An 18672-nucleotide genomic window follows, 5' to 3' on the forward strand; every position below is an offset into this window, starting at 1 on the left:
TTAGCACCACTTGATCAGATGTTGAGTCAGTTTGTGAAAGAAGCTGGTGGTTCCTTCTCTGTTTTTCATGGTCTTCTTACTTTGGAAGGTGCATTCAGAACTGAGCTTTTATTCCTGGCCTTCCTGCAGAGACTAGAATGAGTGTTAATGGTTTACACTGTTCTTTCATGTTGTTTTACCATTGTTTAGTATGGGAAAAGTCACAAGTAGAATATTTAAGAACCATTCCTCAATTGAAAAGCACTTGGAAAACAGAAATCCTTTTCCTATCTAGAAGAAAACTTTGTGAGGCTTTAAATAAATCTGAAAATACAATTACTGTAGTGCCTCCTACTATACTGTAAATGACAAGAAGTTGAAGATTTAGCATTTATTTTTAATTAAGTGCTGTTTTCTTCACAACAGTCACATGAGAGCGATCTGCTACTCACTGAAACCAGAAGCTTCCTCATAGCTATGAAACAGAGGAGCAGTTCAGTAATCAGAACCTCAGTCCTGAACTTACTACACAAGGTAAGAATCCCCTGGGAAGGGTGAGGGAGCCACTTTCTTCTGCTCTACCTGGCAGCCACATAGAATTGTTTCAGTTGGAAAAGACCCCTGAGATCATGGAGCCCAATCCTTAAACTAAAGCCAAGTCCACCACTAGAGCATGTCCTGAGCACCACATCTCCACATCTTTAAACACCTTTAGCAGTGGTGTCTCAACCACTTCCCTGAAGAGCCTTTTTCAAAGAGTCCTTGAGGCTCTTGTGGGTTCTTTGTTCCTGCTTAATTTGCTCTGCTTGGAAGATTCTGGGCAGTGGAAGCCTCGTCTTTAGGGGATCCTTTAGGGTTCCAAATGACAGTAAAGGCCTTTAGACTCTGTAGGTATTCTCTATCTCATTTGAAATCCTGGATTTGTTTTAGATTGGTAGTTTTCCTAGGTGGGGGGAGTTTCTAAAAAGCTCTGTGCAAAACCTGCAATTTACCATCTCCTAAGGCAGCTTAGACTAAGGGAAGAGACTTTCAGACTGGCATCAGGATATTCAGATTTTAAATTTTAAATCCTGAAACACATTTTTATTCTTTTTCCTCCCTAACTTAAAGACCAAATACACATCTAAATTATGGAGTATTTTTCCTGTGTTGTACTTGATACAAAGAGACCTATTGAAGAAATTAAATAAATTCCTAAAGTTTATCATTTTTTTCCTCCCAAACCACAGGTGTTCAACTCTCGTGTCATCGATCAGAACCTGGCCCTGGGCTATTGCACCATTTTGCCCAAGGAAGAGATGTTCACTAAGTTGTGGGAGATCATAAACAATTCCTGGCAGAATTACAGAAGAGTTTCGGTAAATTCCCAAGGCCTTGAGTTTCTCCAGCAAACAGAGAATGTCAAAGAGATCCTTCATTTAGGGCCCTGGGAGAGGAGCTGCCTCTGTACAGTGGGAAGCTGCTGTCAATATGAATGTGATTTTCAACCTCATCATGACTTATTCCAAAGCTGGAAATTATTTATTTCAGGTCCCATCATAATTTAGATCTACATTATATTTTGGATAAAGGTACCTTTTGTATTACTTTCTACAATGCTAGGGAAATATTTTAGAGAAAGTTAATTTTAAAGCACCTTTGAATTGCCAGCTCAGGAGATGTGGTAGCCCTGACACCTCTGAGGTTTGTTTTCATTTTACACAGTTGTGGGTTCATTTATGAGTTGTTTGAAGTTCCTCTAAGGATTTGGAGCTCAAGATTCCTGATTTTCAGATTATTTACTAGACTTGTATTCACTTCACTTCTTCATTCTAGGCAGTAGCTCTGGTGGGAGCAGAGCTTGCTGACCAATATGGTGAGGAAGAAGAAAAGAAAAAATTCCAGGAATTGGTTATTGATGCAGAATGGGGTACCCAGATTGGTAAATTTGGTGTAAGTTTTTATTTATTTACTTATTTTAGGGTTTTATTAACTAATCAGTTAATAATATAATCTGAGATGTGTATGAGTTTTCAGACAGATTTCACATTCAAATGTAAGCAAAGTTGGGGTTTTGTCTTAATTTTTCATTCTGCTTGTCTGCATAAATAAATATCAGAAATGAAAATGCAATAATTGAGGGGTCTGCAAAAGAAAATTTAAATTCTAAAGTATTATTAATCACAGGGGATAATCAGCAAATCTACTGCTTTTCCCTGCTCTGAAAGTGTCTGGATTGAAACTAAAGAAGTCAAAGCTTCACTGTGTAAGGAATTAGTCTTGATGTTGTCTAAAAGACTCTCTTAAGAAGATGAATTTGTTTTTATCTGTAGATTTCTTTTGAGACTGTGTTTAGACAGCCACCAATAAGGAAGAAAGAACTCATAAGAGTGCTGGTACAAAACCCAGAAGTAGACACAGATCTCATCTTGAATTACTGCAGGTACTGATTCCATTAAATCAATTGCTGTAAAAACAACCATGGCCACTGAAATATGTCTGCTTTAAATAAATCCTAATTAATATAAAATTAAAACTGTTCCCTTTAAAAAAAAAAAAAAAAAAAGCTATTCAGAATGCATCCTGTCTTTGGATTAATTTATTCTTAAGGAAAGAAAATCTTTGATGACACCAAAGCTCACAGAGAAAATCATGTTCTGTTTTTTCCTAGCACTTTCATGCTGGACAGTGATGCTGCACTGCAGCTTTGCATTGAAACCCTCCTGCTCCAGAACTCAAATAATGTTGAAGATGACTCTGCAGAAAGCAGTGAGAAGCAACCTCATTCCACATTACTGGCTAGAGCACTAAAAATAATTCCTCTGCTGAGCAGCACCAAAGACCTGGTCATGAGCCTCAGTGGAATATTGTACAAGGTAAAAAAAAAAAAAAAGTAAAATAAAGACAGAAACAATAAAACAACACAGTCACCTCCCTGGAATCTGCATCTAAAAATTGCTGCATGTCACTTGAATGACATATAATAATAATAATTCCACAGAAACTGAAAAGGTTGTGTTTTTTCCAAATTTTCTTGCAGCTTGTAAATGTTAAGTTTCAGTTTTCTGCTTCTCTACAACCAGCCAGAAAATTAAACAAAAAAGTAATTTCTAAGTACACTGGAAAAGTTCTACATTAAAAATAGTTGGAGGCTAAAAATGATATGCTGGAGGTGTTTTTGTTTGATTGGGGTTTCATTTTGTATTTTTGAAGGTTGGGGTTTTTGTAGGGTGAATTTTTTGGGTTTTGGGGGTTTGTTTTCAGCAGAATTGTTTGAATTGTTTGGTCTTTCTGCAAAATCCTGCTGCCTTATTTTAGGATTTAAGAAAGTGTTTTAGAGAATTATGTCATGGTGCTGTATCAACATAACACTGAAGAAACAGCAATTAGTACTAAAATTGGGAAAAAGTCAACACATTTGTATGCTTTTATAAGACAAATCATATAAGATCTTAAAAAGCAGATTGTTATTTTGAACAGCTGGATCCTTATGACTATGAAACTCTGGAAATTGTCCTGAGAGTGATCCAAAGTGCTGATGAGAAGAACACCAGCATCCAGCTGAGCCAGGTGTGTCCAGATGTGTGACCTTGCTAATGGCACCCCAATTCTGCTTTGTCTATTTATTGATGGAGCTATTCAGCACTGTTGAAATTAATTATTCCATGTACACATCTTTCCCTCAGAAAATAGCCTTTAAAGAGTGATTTATAGTAATTTCTCAGCCATTTATATTTTCTGGTTTCTTTTCTTTTTTGTTTTCCTAGGCTTTGAGTCTCCTCAAACATCTGAAATCTTACACAAGGATTTCTCCACCAGTGGACCTAGAACACCAATATGTTTTGGAGCAGATGATTGCCTTGTCTCCAGCTGCTCACACCAGGCTGCCCTTTCACCTGCTGTTCTTCAGAACTGCCCAGTGTTTCTGGAACATTATATGTAAGTTCAGGATCTCAAATTCCCTTTCTCTGCCATCTCTGACTTTCAAAGTGCCACAGTTTATGTTGTGTATTAACTGTAATTCTTCATTAATGCAGTCTTCATCACAACTACTTCTGAAAGCACTTTTTGTGCTCCCAAATTGCTGATAAATACAGTGCAGGGTTTGTCCTCAAATCCTCTCCTAAGACCTCTAAAATTTATCCACATATCCCAGTTTCCAGCCCAGTGGGGATAATTAGGATCTGATCCTTTCTCTCCCAATGGAGGTCCCCATCCACCAATAAATTGGAAGTGCTTAATTTCACAGAGGGAGCTGCCAGTGGATTGTGAGACTCTCACAGGCAACTTTTCCTTTCCAGCTGCAGAGCTCAGTGAGGAAACCTTCCCAACCCTTCTGTTGATTTCCAAGCTAATGAAGGTAAAGTAACAGCTTGAAGGAATTGATTTTAATCTTATTCCTCCACACCCTAAAAAGAGAAGTTTCCATCTTTCTTTTGCATGATGTTGGCCTCACTGTAGAAGCTCTGACAACTCTTACTCCACCATTTTTCCAGGTTTCCCTGGATACCTTCCACATGTCTGCAGTTCGACACGTCTTTGAAAAAAAACTGAAACCAAAAATACTCAAAATGAGAACCAGTGGCTGCACCTCAGTTGTTAACAAGGAAACTGTCAAAACTGTGCAGGCACTTCAGTCCTATTTGCTGTCCATAGTCAATCCAGAGTGGGCTGTGGCCATGGCTCACAAGATTGCCCAGGAATTCCCCACAGGTGAGTTGCAAATGGGATGGGGAAGGAATGGGGGAGAACAGGCTTGGGACAAGCAGAGCAAGGGTGGGAACAAACATTTCTTCACTGATCCTGAATAATACCCTGCAAAGTTGGAGGATGAAAATTAATTTGTCTCCTGCATCCAGCTGGGAGCAATAGGTTAGAAAAACATCCATTTGATATCATAGTTGTTGTCCTCCCAAAAGTTTCTCCACGTTCACACCATCTTCAGACAAGTTTTCCATCAAGAGCTAATATATCAGCCCAATTTAATCACTTTCTCCTCTATTTGAATCCAAATAAATAAATTTTTTTTGCTCTTTAGACATAAAATATTTCCTGGTGTTTTAAATAGCTTTTACTTTTTTTTTTTTAAGTTTTTTGAAAGAAAATTGATATAGTAGATTGTGTAAGAAGGATTAATGAAAACTTAATTTATTTACTTCTTTCCCTTCCTTTTCTTAAAAAATTAAAAAGGTCCTGACCATGTCCAGGCACTGAAATTCTGTCTCTATCTGGCTGAGAAGTGGCTGAAGAGTACTACAGCTGAGGTAATGGAAACTGCTTGCCAGATTGTTGTGAAGTTATTACAAAATACTAATGTTTGTATTTTAATTTTTGGTGTTTTGGGCAGTGGTGTGTAAATTGTACCATAACCAACCCTGATATGGGAAATACTTTTGGGGAAGTCACCCCCAGAAGAATCTAGTCTGTCCTGGAACATTCTGCAAAAATCAGGCTTGGTGTTCTTGGAGCTTGAACAAAAAGTGGGCAGTTTTAGGGAAGAATAATTTGTTCTTCCTCCTGTTGTGTGCATTTTTCTTGCTGCAGGAGAATGAGGTGGGAGCTGATCCAGCTTTGATCAATAGCATTATTAATTTTTCCTTACTCTTCCAAGATTCTTTAACTGTTATTCACCTTTCACAGGGAAAGGTGAATCTCAGCTTTGATGATAAATCCTAACTTCCTATGGAGTTGTTGAGGCACAAAGAACCCTAAATAGTTCTCTGCACTTAGTCACATGATCAGAGAGAATTATGCCAAAATTAAACTGAAATTTGAGCAGCTGTGAATTTTAATATTAAGCTTTTTTTCTTCTACATTTTACCTCATAATCTCTTAATTTTACCTACCTGTACATATTTTATTTGGCTCTTTCACAGTGTAGCTTTACACTTTTTTTCAAAATACTTCTCCTAGCTAGAGCAATGTGGTTAATCCCCTTAGCAGAAAAAATACCTGTGGGTACAAGTGTGGGGACATCTCTGAAGAGCAGATCCTGCTGTCCAGTCTGTAAAAAGATGATTTTTCTTGTGCTTTTGAGTAAAAGAGGCTTTTTTATGTGAAACTGTAAACTCTTTTACGTAAAACTGTGTTTTGTTAAAGGATGAGCAACATGAGAAAGCAGAAGTCCTCCAGAGGAACTTACACTTGCAGTATAAGAGAGCAGCAACAGAAAATGTCCTGATTGCAAATAACCTGAACACTGGGGAGCATCTAAAATCTATTGGGAAACCAGCAAATCTGATTGTTTTACTGTATGAACACCACAGCATAGACCAGAGATTCCAAAATCCAGCTGGCAGAGATTATCCAGGTGAGTTTCTGTCATCCAGGCTCAGAGGGGCAAAGAGAAGCTCTTTCAAAAACCCCAGTTCTGGTTTGGATATTACATTGCATGCACCTCTTCCTGTAGATATCCATGGGGCAGCCAAGGAGATTGCTGAGATTAACAACTTGGATATGAACAAAATTTGTGACAAACTGCTGACCAAATGGCTGTGTCCAAGCACACCACCCCCAGGGGTAAGTCATCACTTTGGGGTTTGAAGGAAAATGACCAGTTATATAAAATATGGGCTTTTTAAACATCATTTGTTCAAAAAAAACTGAGGCTATTCTGTACAAATTGCCTGTAGTACTCATGAATCTAAGATTTTAAAACCTTCCTAAAATAGCACACCAATGTCTGTGGTGTGAAGGATTTGAAATGCTTTTCCTTCTCTCTGTGTAGAGAATCAAACCCTCCCTTTAGTGCAGCCTGAAGTAGTAAAGCAGTTGTAAATAGATCAGCCTCATCAAACACTGCCTTAAGCAGGGATATGGCCCAGCTATTTATCCAAACAATGTGGGAAACTCATATAAATTTTCATTTCTTTTTAAAGAAAACCCAAGAAATCTTTGGAGATGTACAGGAGGATGAAGAACTCCGAAGGTGTGTGTGTTGTCTTACCTGTAATATGGTGAATTATTTTTAACTTGCCAGTTAAAAATTGCTTTTTCATGAAATCTAACAGTGGGGTGTGATTCAGAACTCACTGTTCTTATTTTCACTTTCTGCTGACATCACTTTTGAATCATCCAGTATTTATTTATACCACAAAATGCCACTGACAATAACTTACATCTGTAGGTGCTTAAGAGTAGCTTTTTGAAGCTTTTCCCTTCCTTTTTCATATCCTTGTTCTCTTTTTGACAGTGAAATATTTACATTTAAATGACATTTGATGTGTTGTATTTCAGTAGCTGTACCTGCATTAAAAACAAACCCATTTTTGCAGGGTTATTTACCTACTTCAGTCTCACCCAATGGATTACAGTTCAAGAATGCTTTTTGCAATTACAGCATCTGACACATCTGTGAGTTGCTAAATTCTTGTTTTAGCTTTTTACCTCTTATTAAAATCAAATGTCATCTGCTTAACTGCAAGAGCTTCAACTTTTGGCCTTTGCATCTGTGTTTTGGATGGTTTGTGATTTGTATGAGCTCTGTTTTCCCCCCTTCACCAACCTTTGGGTTAAAACTGTGATTTTCATTGTATTTTGCTATTAACTCTCAAGAACAGCCCTTGAACTCTGGGTTTTCTAAACTTATTACTGATATTACCTGAAACAACTTCATGAAACATTTTCTAGAGTGTGCCTTAAGCTGGTGAAGGCATTGGCTCACTTTGGGTGGAATGAAAGCAGAGTGGTAAAATTGTTTCAGCAGAACTGTAACCTTCAGATTTTCCACACTGAATTACATTTGTGATATTGTATATCACAAATATTTTTCTTTCCTATATTAATAGTCCAAAATCTATAAAACTAGGGGGTTATAAACACACCTAGGATGATCCTTTCTAGTTGTTCAGCCAATTGTTGTAACTTTGGGACTGTGTTTTCCCCCTCAGCCCTTTGGTGACACTCAGCTGACGTTTGCTCACAGGACCAGAGCATTCAGGTGTTTGCTCTACCTGGCAGATACTGACACTGTGGAATCACTCTTCAAGAAACCCATTGAGAAAGTCAAGTAAGAGGAATTTTTTTTACATATTAAAGCAACAGAAGGACACTTTCCAGTGTTACCCTGAGCTCAGATACATGGATTAAAATACAAACATCACTTAACTCCTCCTTTGGGGGGTTTATTTTCACAGGTATTTTCTGAAGTGCTGCATTTATCTGGCAGAGTTTGAGACCTTGAATATTGCATACACTTATGAATCATTCCACAAGAGCCCTAAGGAAGGCATGATTAAAGGGCTATGGAAGAACCACAGTCACGAACCCAGGGTAGGATTTTTAAATCCTTTGTAAATTTTGTTACACATTGTGTGAATTTAAACCTCTGCAAAGCACAGGCTCTTCTAAGCACTTTTCTTCAATATACTCCAGAAATGACAGATAAAAGCTTTGCCCTTCCTACAATTAGAAAATAAAATACCACATGTAGATGGTTTAGGTTTTTTTCCTCCCATGTGTACAATAATTTTGGAAGTGGCTTGGAAAGGTTTGAAGAGGATGAATTTCTCCTAAAATGCAGCATGTCCTTGCTCCCCTTCAGGCTGTGAGACTGGTGACAGAGCTGAGTTTGGAATACAAAGTCTATGATCCCCAGCTCTGGAATGGCCTCCTACAGAAACTCCTGGGCTTCAATATGGTAAGGAATTTTTAAGGTTAAAGTCCTGCAGCAAGAGAAGAAAAAGGCTGGGTTTACCCAGTGACTTGTGAAGAACAAGAAGCTATAAACTGTTGTTACTTTGAGCTCTGAGATACTGAACTGGTGAAGATTTGAGGAATTTGAATTTTGATCTTAAATTGTTATACTTCCATTTTTTAAAAGCCTTTCAGAATAAATCCTATGGTAACAAATTGAAAATTTTCTTCATATTATTATCAATTTATAACATAATAGGCACATTCTTGTGTGCAAATATATACAAACTGTGCATATATGTATTTACATGTGTGTACATATATACATGACCCCTGAAATGTATTTATGATGATGGAAATCCTGATTGTTGCCATTCAGAATCCTAATTGCCTGACTGTCAAATATGTAAAGTTGCTGGTGCCTAAGGAGGTAAAAGATGTACCTGGCAGTGTGCTTGATAATTTAATTTACTAAACTACAAAGCAAATTTCCATAGGTGTCAAAGGAACATGGGTACCTTGAGAAACTCTTTTGCATCCTGCAGACAAAACAAGCTAAATGCAAGATAGATTATTGCCAAATCTTCAGAAACACCAAAGGACTTGATTTTTTTTTTCCAGATTCAGTATCTAAGAAGGGTTTTGGTTGCAATTACTGGGATTCCTTCATTATGGGAGGTAAGCAAACACTGTTTGGCTCCCCATCTTTTTCTTCACTTAACAGGAATTTGGAGTGTTTGTGTGTCAGCCATGAAAAGATTCTTTTTGAATTCCTATTATTTCTATGACAGTGCAATATAGCAGTAAACATTGGACAGAATATGCCTAAATCTTAGACTCTGAACTAAGGAAAGCAATGTTAGGGAACCATTCATCCAGGATAAATAAAAAGGAATAATGACAGGCTTCTTCCAGGTGCAGTGGGTTGGGGTGTCTGTGTTTATAACACACTGGGTTACACCTGGTTTTGGCTGGAACTTGAAAAAAAACTTTGTTGCCAGCAGATTCCCAGCTTCAGCCGAGCCTGGCGCAATGTGGTCCTGTCCCCCTTCCTCACAGGTAAGGTTGTAACTCCCTGTCCTGTTCCTGGAGTAACTTGGTGGTAGATTTACTACACCTTCTTCTCTTTCTTTCTTTCTCAGCCTCGTGTCCACCGAGTCCCAAACAGCTCCAGGAGTGCCGGGAGTGCTTTGTGATCCTGCTCAGGTGAGTTCCCAGTCCTGACCTAACACTGCTCCTGAACATTCTGTGCATAAACCAGACTTGCATTGCCTTTGCAGTGTGAAAAACACACTGCTGAATTATTTCATTCACCACAATGCTCTGACTGGCTCAAAAGACCCACCAGGAGCTCAGAGAGCCTGACTTGAACCAAAGTTAGTTCAGAAATGGAAAAGATTTGGGTTGGGAGGGACCCTAAAGATTATCTGGACAGGGAGCCTACACTACTGTGCAGACACATCTGTACCAAAGCTCTGCTCTGGGCAGGTGGCCAACAATTCCCCTCAGAACAGGCTGCCTAGAAAGAGAAACTGGAGGTGTGATTTGGGAGATTTTCAGGCTAGAAAATCCTCATGAGTTTGTATTCAGGGAAACTTCAATTTGCTTGGCCATTTCTGAAATTAATGTGAGGTAGAAATGCGTTGCTCTACCTGACTTCCAAATCTCAGGGCAGTTTTGCTGACAGCCCTGAGCCATGCAGTTAAACAAATCACAGCTGAGAACTTTCCTCTTGATCTCCTGAAGGTGTCCTGTCCTGGCTGACCTGGATATGGTTGGAATTGCTAAACAATACACCCAGCTGGACCTCCCAGCTTTTGCCCTGGGGTGCCTTTTGGTCATTCCTCACTCTGAAGGGAGAGAGCAGCAAATTCAGGTAAATCAGAAATTTTGTGTCTCTGCAAGGAAAATCTCCTTCAGCATGTCCTGCTCATCAGAGCAGATTAAAGGCAAATTCCAGTTAACTTCAACACATCCCTGCTGATAAATGCTCAACATTTGCCACCCTCAAAGGCTTCTACAGGGATCATGTGAACACTTCCTCTTCCTTTTTACTTTAGAAGTTCACTCATCCCCAGTAGCTTTGTCATCTGACTTTGCCTTTAGAGAATTTGAGGATGTTTTATGGGATCCCACACATAAAACTAATGGGGTTAAAAACAAAACAGTAAAAGCCAAGCCAGAGCAGATTGTAAGAAAAGTACTAAATCCTACATTGGAAGGGTGTAGAGTTGAAAGCTCCTGACTTCCAAAGAAGATGTCTGATATGCACAAATTGTGATAGAAACCTTCTGCCTTAAAGCCACATCCTCACAATCCTTGACATTTTCCTGTCTCTTCTCATTTACTTCCATAATTTCTGCCCTGCATTGTTCTCCCAGATGAAGCATTAGAGGCTGTTTTCATATTTGTCACCAGCAAACTGGGACCAGTAAAGGTACCTTAAATTCTTAGACTTCCAGTCATGAAAGTTCCACTCAGAAAGGGTTCCCCAAATCACAGTTTAAGTGTAAGACACTGAGCCTGCTGACAATGAGTCAAAAAATCCTGTGACAGCTACAGCAAAACACCATTTGAGAATTAAAAACAACTTTCAGTGCAATCACACAGATCCTGGTTTGATAATTCTGTGCTTGCACCCAGAATTTCTAAAAATTTCTGAATAAATCAAATATTTTTTCTGAAGGGAGAGTTCCTGCTTTAATCAATCACAGAGTAATAATGTTTTGTAACTTATTTTCACAAGGGTTTATTATCAACCTGTAAGAAAGAAACTGTGCTGCAACAATTGGATGAACACATGGACACTGGAGAATTGGTAGCATTTGCTTCCCAGGTAAATAAATAAAATTTACTTCATTTCCCTTTGGCTTGGAGGCTTTTTTGATAGCTAAGTGTTTGCAGGACCTTCTTCTATTCTCTCCCCTGATCTTGTCCAGCCTTACTTGACATAATGTTCAAAAAAATGTAAAATACATTTTTATTTACATTGTGCAGCTGAAAAACTTGTACATAGCCCTGTGTTCAGGGCTGTCCCTGTTTGGAGGGCAGCAGAACCACATTCTTTTTTTAATAAGTACTTCAAGCTAAAAGGGTTTAAGAAACTGCACTTTTGCCTTGCCTTGAGCTGCCTCCCTATGGGCAAGTTTAACTCACTTCTCTCTCTGAATCTGGGATCAGTTTTCATAAAATCTGCCATTTCACAGCACTTAAAAAATTATTATTTTTTTAAAAAAGCCTATTCTCTATAGAGTCCAATATGAAAACTATGAGCTCCTTCCATTCAAAACTAAAATCTCTTTTGTCTAAAATATTAACATTTTTCATTACTAAAACTTAAATCTACAGATCAGCTCTTTGGTTTTGGACAGTATCATCAATGAGAAGCTGTATGAACAGTTTTGGAAAAGCAAATATTATCCACTGTTAAAGCAACACCTGATAAACACCCACAGAATAAAAGAGCTGGTGGATTATTTTGTCAAAAACAACTGGTAAGTTAATAAATGGTAAAAATCCAGGTGTAACAGGTAGCAATTACAGAAATTAAATCTCACTTTTATTTTATTTTCTTCTATTTGAAGTCATGGAGGTTTTCTAATACTTAGTCTTCAAGGATTTTTAAAGTACTGTTAGGTTAATAAAGAAATAAATTGCACCTCACTAGGATAGAATTTTACAGCCATTCAAGAACAAGTAACAGATTGTTAAGCCTGGACAAGAATCAGATCAAATGGAGTTAAAATGAAGCAACCAGAGTGAAATAATCAAAACCTTGACTTTACCTTTAGGTGAATCCAGCTCAGGGACATCAGAGTCACAGCTTCAGCAACAAGAATACTCAGAAAAAAAAATAAATGAGCTGCCTGTACTGAAGACTTGAGAATTGGTGGTTTTGCCATGAGGTTTTCAAGAATTCAAAGCACCTCTTGTGCTGCACTTAAATCACAAAGAGAGCTGGGCTGGGCCCCGTTCACCTGTGGGTGTCTCACAGCACCTGGGCTCTTCTCACACCTGGGCACACTCAGAGCCCAAACCCTGGGGGTTGCAGGGCACTGTTACCACTTTTCCCACACTCAGACTGGGACAGGAACCAATAAACATTTACATTCTATATTTATTTGTTTTATTAACAGCCCCAGGGAAAAAGCCAGGCTTGTTTTCTCTACTGGGAAATGTCAGGGCCCATATGACTTCAAAGCTATGGGATCATAATTTGGTTTTTTGCCTAAATTGGTGTCTTTTTAGAGAGCTTCATTTGACAAAGTTGATCAACTTTTGCTTCTTACAGCCTTGATGATGCAAAAGCCCTGATTCAAGAGTATCAAGAGAAATGTGGAAACCCTGCTCTGGCAGATGTCTCTGCCTCTCATCTTCTGCAGGTAAAACAAACCATTTCTGCACCTCAGGCAGTATTTTCTCCTTTTTATCTAAAGACTTTCACCCAACTTCTTGCAAAAATGCTTTTTAGCTGATCTACTTTAATAACATGTATTGTATATAATAAAATAACCCTTCACTAATTCAAATAACTCATTGTACCTGAACCAAGGCTCTGCCATGCTAAGCATCACTTCCAAGGACTTTCCCAGTCCTAAGCCCTATTAATGTTGTTCTTTCACCTTCCAGATGTACCTGAATGGATCAAAGGGGTCTTGTGTCCTGGAAGTGCCATAAATTAGGTCAAGATTTACCCTTTTCCCTCCTCCTTCTCCTGGCAGGAGAGGGGGCTGTGCATTCAGAACTCTTGTACTGCTCAAGAGATCATCAGATTCAAACTCCAAAGCTTTCACCAGGAGCATCCACAACCTCTCCACATTTTTCCAGCTGTTCTAGGCTGTTTCTCCATTCTCCACCCCCACAAAAACAGTTCAGACTGACAGCAGAATTTCCTGTTTGTAGTCATCAGTTCATACTCAGCACTTTAACTTTGGGAAGGAGCAAAGTTTATTTCCTTTACTTCAGTATTTCCCCATGTTCAGGCCTGCTGTCAGGACCACTCTGAGATGTCATCCACAGCAAGAGAACCTTGTTATCACTGTGGTAAACTTTTATAAAGCTGCAGGGGGTGTGGTTCATGTAAAATATTTTGTAGGCAAATTGTAAGTGTAACTTTGCAAACTTATGTATCAATTTAGGCCTGACAGTCAAAATAAGGAAATAAACTTATGCATCTATTTTGGCATTTCAGTAAAAATAAACAAACTTGTGTGTCAATTTTGGCCTTACAGTATAAATTAAAAAGAAATAAACTTATATATCTCCATTTTGGCCCCTTACAATATTCTATAAACCTCTTGATTGTGAGTTTGTCAATAAATTGATGTTCCAGTCAATAGAATTCCCTGAATATCATGTGCCAAGGTTTTCTGTTCAGCTTTGCTTTGACTGCATGAAGTACAATTAGCCAGAGGTTCTTGAGACACCAGCCTGAAATGTCTTTTTTTCCAGGGCAAAGCAGGTTTATTTTGAATAAAAATTAGTTACTTAGCTCATGACACAGAAATAAGAGTTCCAGCTGATGGAAAAGTCAAAATCCAGAGATCAAGGAAACTGGCCCCCATTCTAAACATTCTGCTGTGGGAGGCAAAAGATAAAAATCTCTTCTGTTGGAAAGTTACAGCAGTTGTGAGAAAGGGGAGCTGTTAAATACATTCAGGTCCCTGCAGCTGTGGCACCAGAGGAGCCACAAGGTGCTGTTTCTTCAACAGCCCATATTTATCTTTAGCAGCTTTGAAAATCACATGGAATGACACCACTGAGAGCCTCTGTGCATGGAGCAAAGTGCACAGAAAATGGAGTGTCAGATGTGAGCCACAACTAAAGGAAAACCTCTCCTCACTGCTTACAGACTTCATGAGATCATCATCCATGAAAGCAGAGGGAGATTTGAAACTGCTCTGATCTGAGAAAGACTCAAACTTTCTACAGTGAAATTATGAGGTAACTGTAATCCTTTCAAAGTCTAGCAAGTCATTTTACTCCTTTAACTTAGTTGGGAATGTTAAATTGAGAAAATTAAATATAAACTGGACTCTGGAGCAAACCCAGCCTGGTCCTAGAGCCCTCAAACTCTGTTCAATCCCAGTGCAAGCATCCCTTAAAGGTGAACACCAAACCACCACAACTGCTGCATTCTTCCCCAACATCACCTCAGCCAGCTCAGCTTTTCTATGAAGTGGAGTTTATTACAACATTAAGGAACAGTATTTAGACATTTATCTTAATGGAATATTTTACAAATCAATTCATACAGAGAAAAGCAAACACAAGGTTGTTTAAATTCATGACAAGTTACATTGTTAAGCTGTTAGTGACAGTGCAGGGCTGTAAACGAGCAATCAAGTTTTGGAACTTGCAGCTCAGAAGGAGATGGTAAAAATACCAGACAAGCAAAAACATCTTTTAGGATTTCTTGTACTCAATTCTTTCTACCTTCACATCATCTCCAATTAGTTGATAGACATATGTAACTACTGTAGAAGCCTGGATGTCCATCAGCACAAATGAAGGAATGATGTTGCTGGAAAGAGAGGAAAAAACTTATGATTGTGTGTCTATAACCCCCTTAGTGTTTCACCACTATTTAGCAGAAATCATTTCAAGAAAAATGAGAATTAATTCTGTAAGTACAGCACATGAGATCTGAGGCTGTGAGCATTTCTTGTCTCAGTCCAGATTAAGCAAGTAAAGCTGTCTAAGTTATACAACTCTAAGTATCCTCTCCTGACATGTAAATCAGAAATATTAACCCTCACAAGTTTGTAGTTCAGTTTTGTTACCAAATAAAAAAAATTAAAAATAATTGCCCCCAATATTCACTTACTTCTCTAAGGCATGGTAGGCTCCTGTAGCTGATCCTGGATTGATATAGAATTTATTTTCGTGTTCAAATGCCTCGAATTTGTGTGTGTGTCCTGAAATGAGGATGTCCACATCAAACTGCCTCTGGAGCAGTGCCAGGCTGGCCATGTCACCCCAGGGGATCACCTGATGGCCGTGAATCAGCCCAATTTTGAACTGTCCAACAGTCACAACTTTCTGCTCAGGATAATTCAGGTTCTAAAAATTAAAGAAAAAAACCAAACAAACCCAGATTAGACAGATTTATATTCAAACCCAACCCTATGCAACACCAAGAAGGGGAGAGCTCAGGAACTCATTTCACCACTTTTACTTGAATGAACTCCAAAGGTAAAAATTGTAAAAGATACCCCAAAAAAACAGACACTACCTCATCAAAGTCCCCTCTGACAACATGAACATCCCCAGCCAGGGTCTTGAGGTAGTCATAGGTGTCCTTGGTGCAGAGGTTCCCTGTGCACAGGATGTGTTGGATCTTGCCAGGCACCAGCAGCTTTTTGAACTTGGCTGGGAGGCTGTTGCAGCGATGGGGGATGTGGAGGTCTCCCAGCACCAACACCAACTTCAGGGGCAGGAGGGGAGAGAGGGTGACAGACACGGGTTAGGGCACAGCCAGCACTGCAGTGTCCTCTGCAGAGACATCACTTTGAATTTGGACCCAAAAGCTGTTAAAATAACGTTGGAATGGTGATGGAATTTTGCTCTGTTCCATGGGAAATTATTGTCTTTGCCAGACCATGAGCAGAGGGAGCTTTACAAACACAGGTCTGCAGAATTATTTGTGTTTTGTTGCCAACAGTGCAAAATAACACATTCCTGTTGTACTACCTGATGCATTTTACACAAATTTGGGAGCTACCATAAACTATCCAACTGTTTTTTTCTCTCTAACACATTTCAAGCACAGACCTGGCTAAACTGCAGCCACTTCTCTTAAAATAACTCTTCATCCAAGTTTCTCTCACCTTATTAAAAAAATAAAAACAAAAAATATTTTTAAAAAGCAGCAAATCTGCAACATGTGTTAATAGCTGACTAGAAGAGGAAGGGTGTTCAGAACTCACTGTAGAAACCACTGAAAAACTGAATAAGTCTAAAAAATAACAACAAAAATATAAGCAGGGCACTGCAGAGAAGCCAATCCAGGTCACTGCACGGTGTTCCTGTTACCACTTCTACACATTTATAGTTTCAGATGCCAGAATAAAAATGTGGTGTGAGGCTTCAAAATAAAGGACTGAGATGATGCAAGGCCATGGCTTAACAGCATAGACTTTAAATCTGCAAATAAAGCAATAATGCAAGCAACACAGGGCAAATTAATTGTGCAAAAAGGGCAGGAGAAGCTTTGTAAAGCAGGGAATGTTATGGCACTGCTCTGGGAAAAGCCTGGATCACTCAGCCCTGGGAACTCTAAGACTGGCTCCATATTAAAGAGATTTTTACCTCCCACTTCATGTTAGTGAGACACTTCCTAAAATGGTACCCTCAAATGTGTTTGTAAAGGACACAGCATGGATTTATTTCTATAAACAAATATAAATAGGCTAGGGAATTGTATTTTTTAAGATTCTTTTTCCTCATGGATTTTTAGGCCATGCAGTTACCTTCAAGGCTAACTTGGGTAGTATTTTTGATTGGTTTGGGGTTTTTTTTTTTTTAGATTAAGAACATCTCAGTGCCACCAGCAAAGCTATCTGGAGACAGATGGTTGAAAGTACTGGTAAAGCAAAACAAAAGCTTTTAAATCAACGAGTGACCAACTTGAAATGAAACCAGGAGAAGGAAAAAAAGACATTTTTGATGGTGTTTGAAGAGTAGAGTAACTGGGTAGCAGTGATTTGGATTAGTGGTAATAGATAGATTGTCTTACTGCTGCCTAAGGGACTTAAGTGTGCAGTACCAGTTATGTATTTGATGTTTAGTAAAGTTGTCCTGCCACTCACACACCCCACCGAGCCAGCAGTGTGTGCACCCAGCACAGACACTCCCTTTGCTGACAACGCCAGCCCCACATTTCCCCAAAAATCACATTTCAGCTCCCATTCATTACAGAAAAGCTTGGCAGACCACAGGAACCAAACCAAATGAACAGCACTGCAGGGGGTTTAATCACCACGGGTACCTGGAGCTTAAAGCAGCGGCGAAAAATGACAAAACACTTGGATTTTACCAGGAATTTGGGTGTGATCTGGAGCGCGGATTGACCAGCAGCCCCTAAATTCATCTGAGCCACCTGCCAGTGGCACGGAGAAACACGAACGAGCCCTTACCACGGGTGTTAGCGAGAGCCAAGGAGTGACTTACTCTGTGCCCAGCCTGATTGGAATGAAGGAGTTGATTGCAGGGGATGAGAAACAGGGCGGAACATGATCAATGTTAAACGAGAGGAAGCAACAGAAGAGAAAACACAGCCAAATGAACGGGCAAATAATAATTAATGAATTGTCGATGTTATGAAAGAAGCGTTAAATAATAATTAAAAAATAAACAAAAACAAACAAACAATAAAAGCTATTACGGTAAAATTAATACAAATTATAAACGGGGCTCCTGCAGTCAGGGCCCGGCCCTCACCCCCTGGGGGCCTCGCCTCAGCTGGGGACCGCCCTCCCGCCCGCTCTCCCCCGGCCCGGTCGGGTCGGGCCCGGCTCCTGTGGCCGTGCAGGGGGTTCCGGTGTGTCGGGGGTCCCGGGGTGCCCCGGGTGGGGGTCCCGAGGAGCTCCCGCGGTCCCCCCGCTCTCACCATCGCGCCCGCTCCGCTCCGGCCCTCCCGGAACCCGCCCGGCACCGCCCCCGCTACGGCGCCTGCGAAGGGACAAGACAGCGCCGAACGCGCCCGTGTCGAGTTCCGCTGGCTGGGTTTTTACACACGTGAAATGAGACTTGTCCCCAAAAACGAGCCCATAATGACACTTGAGAGAGACAGAGACGCTGATTACTTATTTCACAGCTGCGCAAGCCTGAGCGCTCCGTGGTCCCCCATAAACAAAGCACCCAGCTATCAAAACTTTTTACTATTTATGCATTTTAGGAAACAAAGGAATTGGTGTTCATTGACTACAAGTTACATAGTTCTTTTGTTAATTAGTATTATATTGGAAATTATTCTCTTGCTTCCCGTGCTAATTAGTGCCATGCTCAGCATTCTTTTGGGTCGGGGGCGTTTCCTGGGGCTGTCGCTGAGCTGGTGCTGCCAGGGCAGGGCAGGGGCAG

The 18672-nt window shown here is 39.7% G+C and overlaps 3 protein-coding genes across 10 annotated transcripts in view; 1 reads left to right on the forward strand and 2 right to left on the reverse strand.

Annotated features, from left to right (window-relative positions):
• Positions 1 to 12419, reverse strand: part of RSRC2 (arginine and serine rich coiled-coil 2) — a 43645-nt gene extending 31226 nt beyond the window's left edge. Inside the window, exon 1 of the mRNA XM_015643823.2 lies at positions 12378 to 12419. Coding sequence (XP_015499309.2) covers positions 12378 to 12404 — 27 coding nt within the window. The 5' untranslated portion in view covers positions 12405 to 12419. The remainder of the gene's footprint in view (positions 1 to 12377) is intronic.
• Positions 1 to 14638, forward strand: part of KNTC1 (kinetochore associated 1) — a 31852-nt gene extending 17214 nt beyond the window's left edge. For 3 of the 6 annotated variants that reach the window (XM_015643817.3, XM_015643816.2, XM_033518120.1), the window contains exons 40-64: positions 406 to 513; positions 1209 to 1337; positions 1795 to 1911; positions 2292 to 2401; positions 2630 to 2834; positions 3439 to 3528; positions 3726 to 3897; positions 4260 to 4318; positions 4455 to 4671; positions 5149 to 5222; positions 6058 to 6268; positions 6368 to 6477; positions 6837 to 6886; positions 7233 to 7311; positions 7848 to 7966; positions 8094 to 8229; positions 8501 to 8596; positions 9214 to 9270; positions 9594 to 9651; positions 9735 to 9798; positions 10339 to 10468; positions 11339 to 11428; positions 11941 to 12086; positions 12884 to 12974; positions 13222 to 13942. In XM_015643817.3, the coding sequence (XP_015499303.1) occupies positions 406 to 513; positions 1209 to 1337; positions 1795 to 1911; positions 2292 to 2401; positions 2630 to 2834; positions 3439 to 3528; positions 3726 to 3897; positions 4260 to 4318; positions 4455 to 4671; positions 5149 to 5222; positions 6058 to 6268; positions 6368 to 6477; positions 6837 to 6886; positions 7233 to 7311; positions 7848 to 7966; positions 8094 to 8229; positions 8501 to 8596; positions 9214 to 9270; positions 9594 to 9651; positions 9735 to 9798; positions 10339 to 10468; positions 11339 to 11428; positions 11941 to 12086; positions 12884 to 12974; positions 13222 to 13269 (2766 nt within the window). In that variant the 3' untranslated portion in view covers positions 13270 to 13942. Of the gene's footprint in view, positions 1 to 405; positions 514 to 1208; positions 1338 to 1794; positions 1912 to 2291; positions 2402 to 2629; positions 2835 to 3438; positions 3529 to 3725; positions 3898 to 4259; positions 4319 to 4454; positions 4672 to 5148; positions 5223 to 6057; positions 6269 to 6367; positions 6478 to 6836; positions 6887 to 7232; positions 7312 to 7847; positions 7967 to 8093; positions 8230 to 8500; positions 8597 to 9213; positions 9271 to 9593; positions 9652 to 9734; positions 9799 to 10338; positions 10469 to 11338; positions 11429 to 11940; positions 12087 to 12383; positions 12491 to 12883; positions 12975 to 13221; positions 13943 to 14320 lie in introns of those variants that run through there. The other 3 variants (XM_033518121.1, XM_015643821.2, XM_033518122.1) reach the window with 3 other exon arrangements.
• A 121-nt stretch (positions 14639 to 14759) lies between these two features.
• VPS29 (VPS29 retromer complex component) lies at positions 14760 to 18305 on the reverse strand. Of its 3 annotated transcripts, XM_015643831.2 has the most exons (5): positions 18203 to 18305; positions 17764 to 17775; positions 15827 to 16018; positions 15419 to 15654; positions 14760 to 15115 (listed from the first exon to the last, which is right to left on the reverse strand). In XM_015643831.2, the coding sequence occupies exons 1-5, from the start codon at positions 18203 to 18205 to the stop codon at positions 14998 to 15000; spliced, it is 561 nt and encodes a 186-aa protein (XP_015499317.1). In that variant the 5' UTR covers positions 18206 to 18305; the 3' UTR covers positions 14760 to 14997. The 3 variants fall into 3 exon arrangements, with proteins under 3 accessions (XP_015499317.1, XP_015499316.1, XP_033374018.1); XM_015643830.2 differs by lacking the exon at positions 17764 to 17775 and having other exon boundaries at positions 18203 to 18275; XM_033518127.1 differs by lacking the exons at positions 17764 to 17775; positions 18203 to 18305 and adding an exon at positions 17582 to 17745.
• Between the last annotated feature and the right edge of the window lie 367 nt (positions 18306 to 18672).

This window comes from Parus major, chromosome 15 (assembly GCF_001522545.3).
Source record: "Parus major isolate Abel chromosome 15, Parus_major1.1, whole genome shotgun sequence".
NCBI classification, from domain to species: domain Eukaryota; kingdom Metazoa; phylum Chordata; class Aves; order Passeriformes; family Paridae; genus Parus; species Parus major.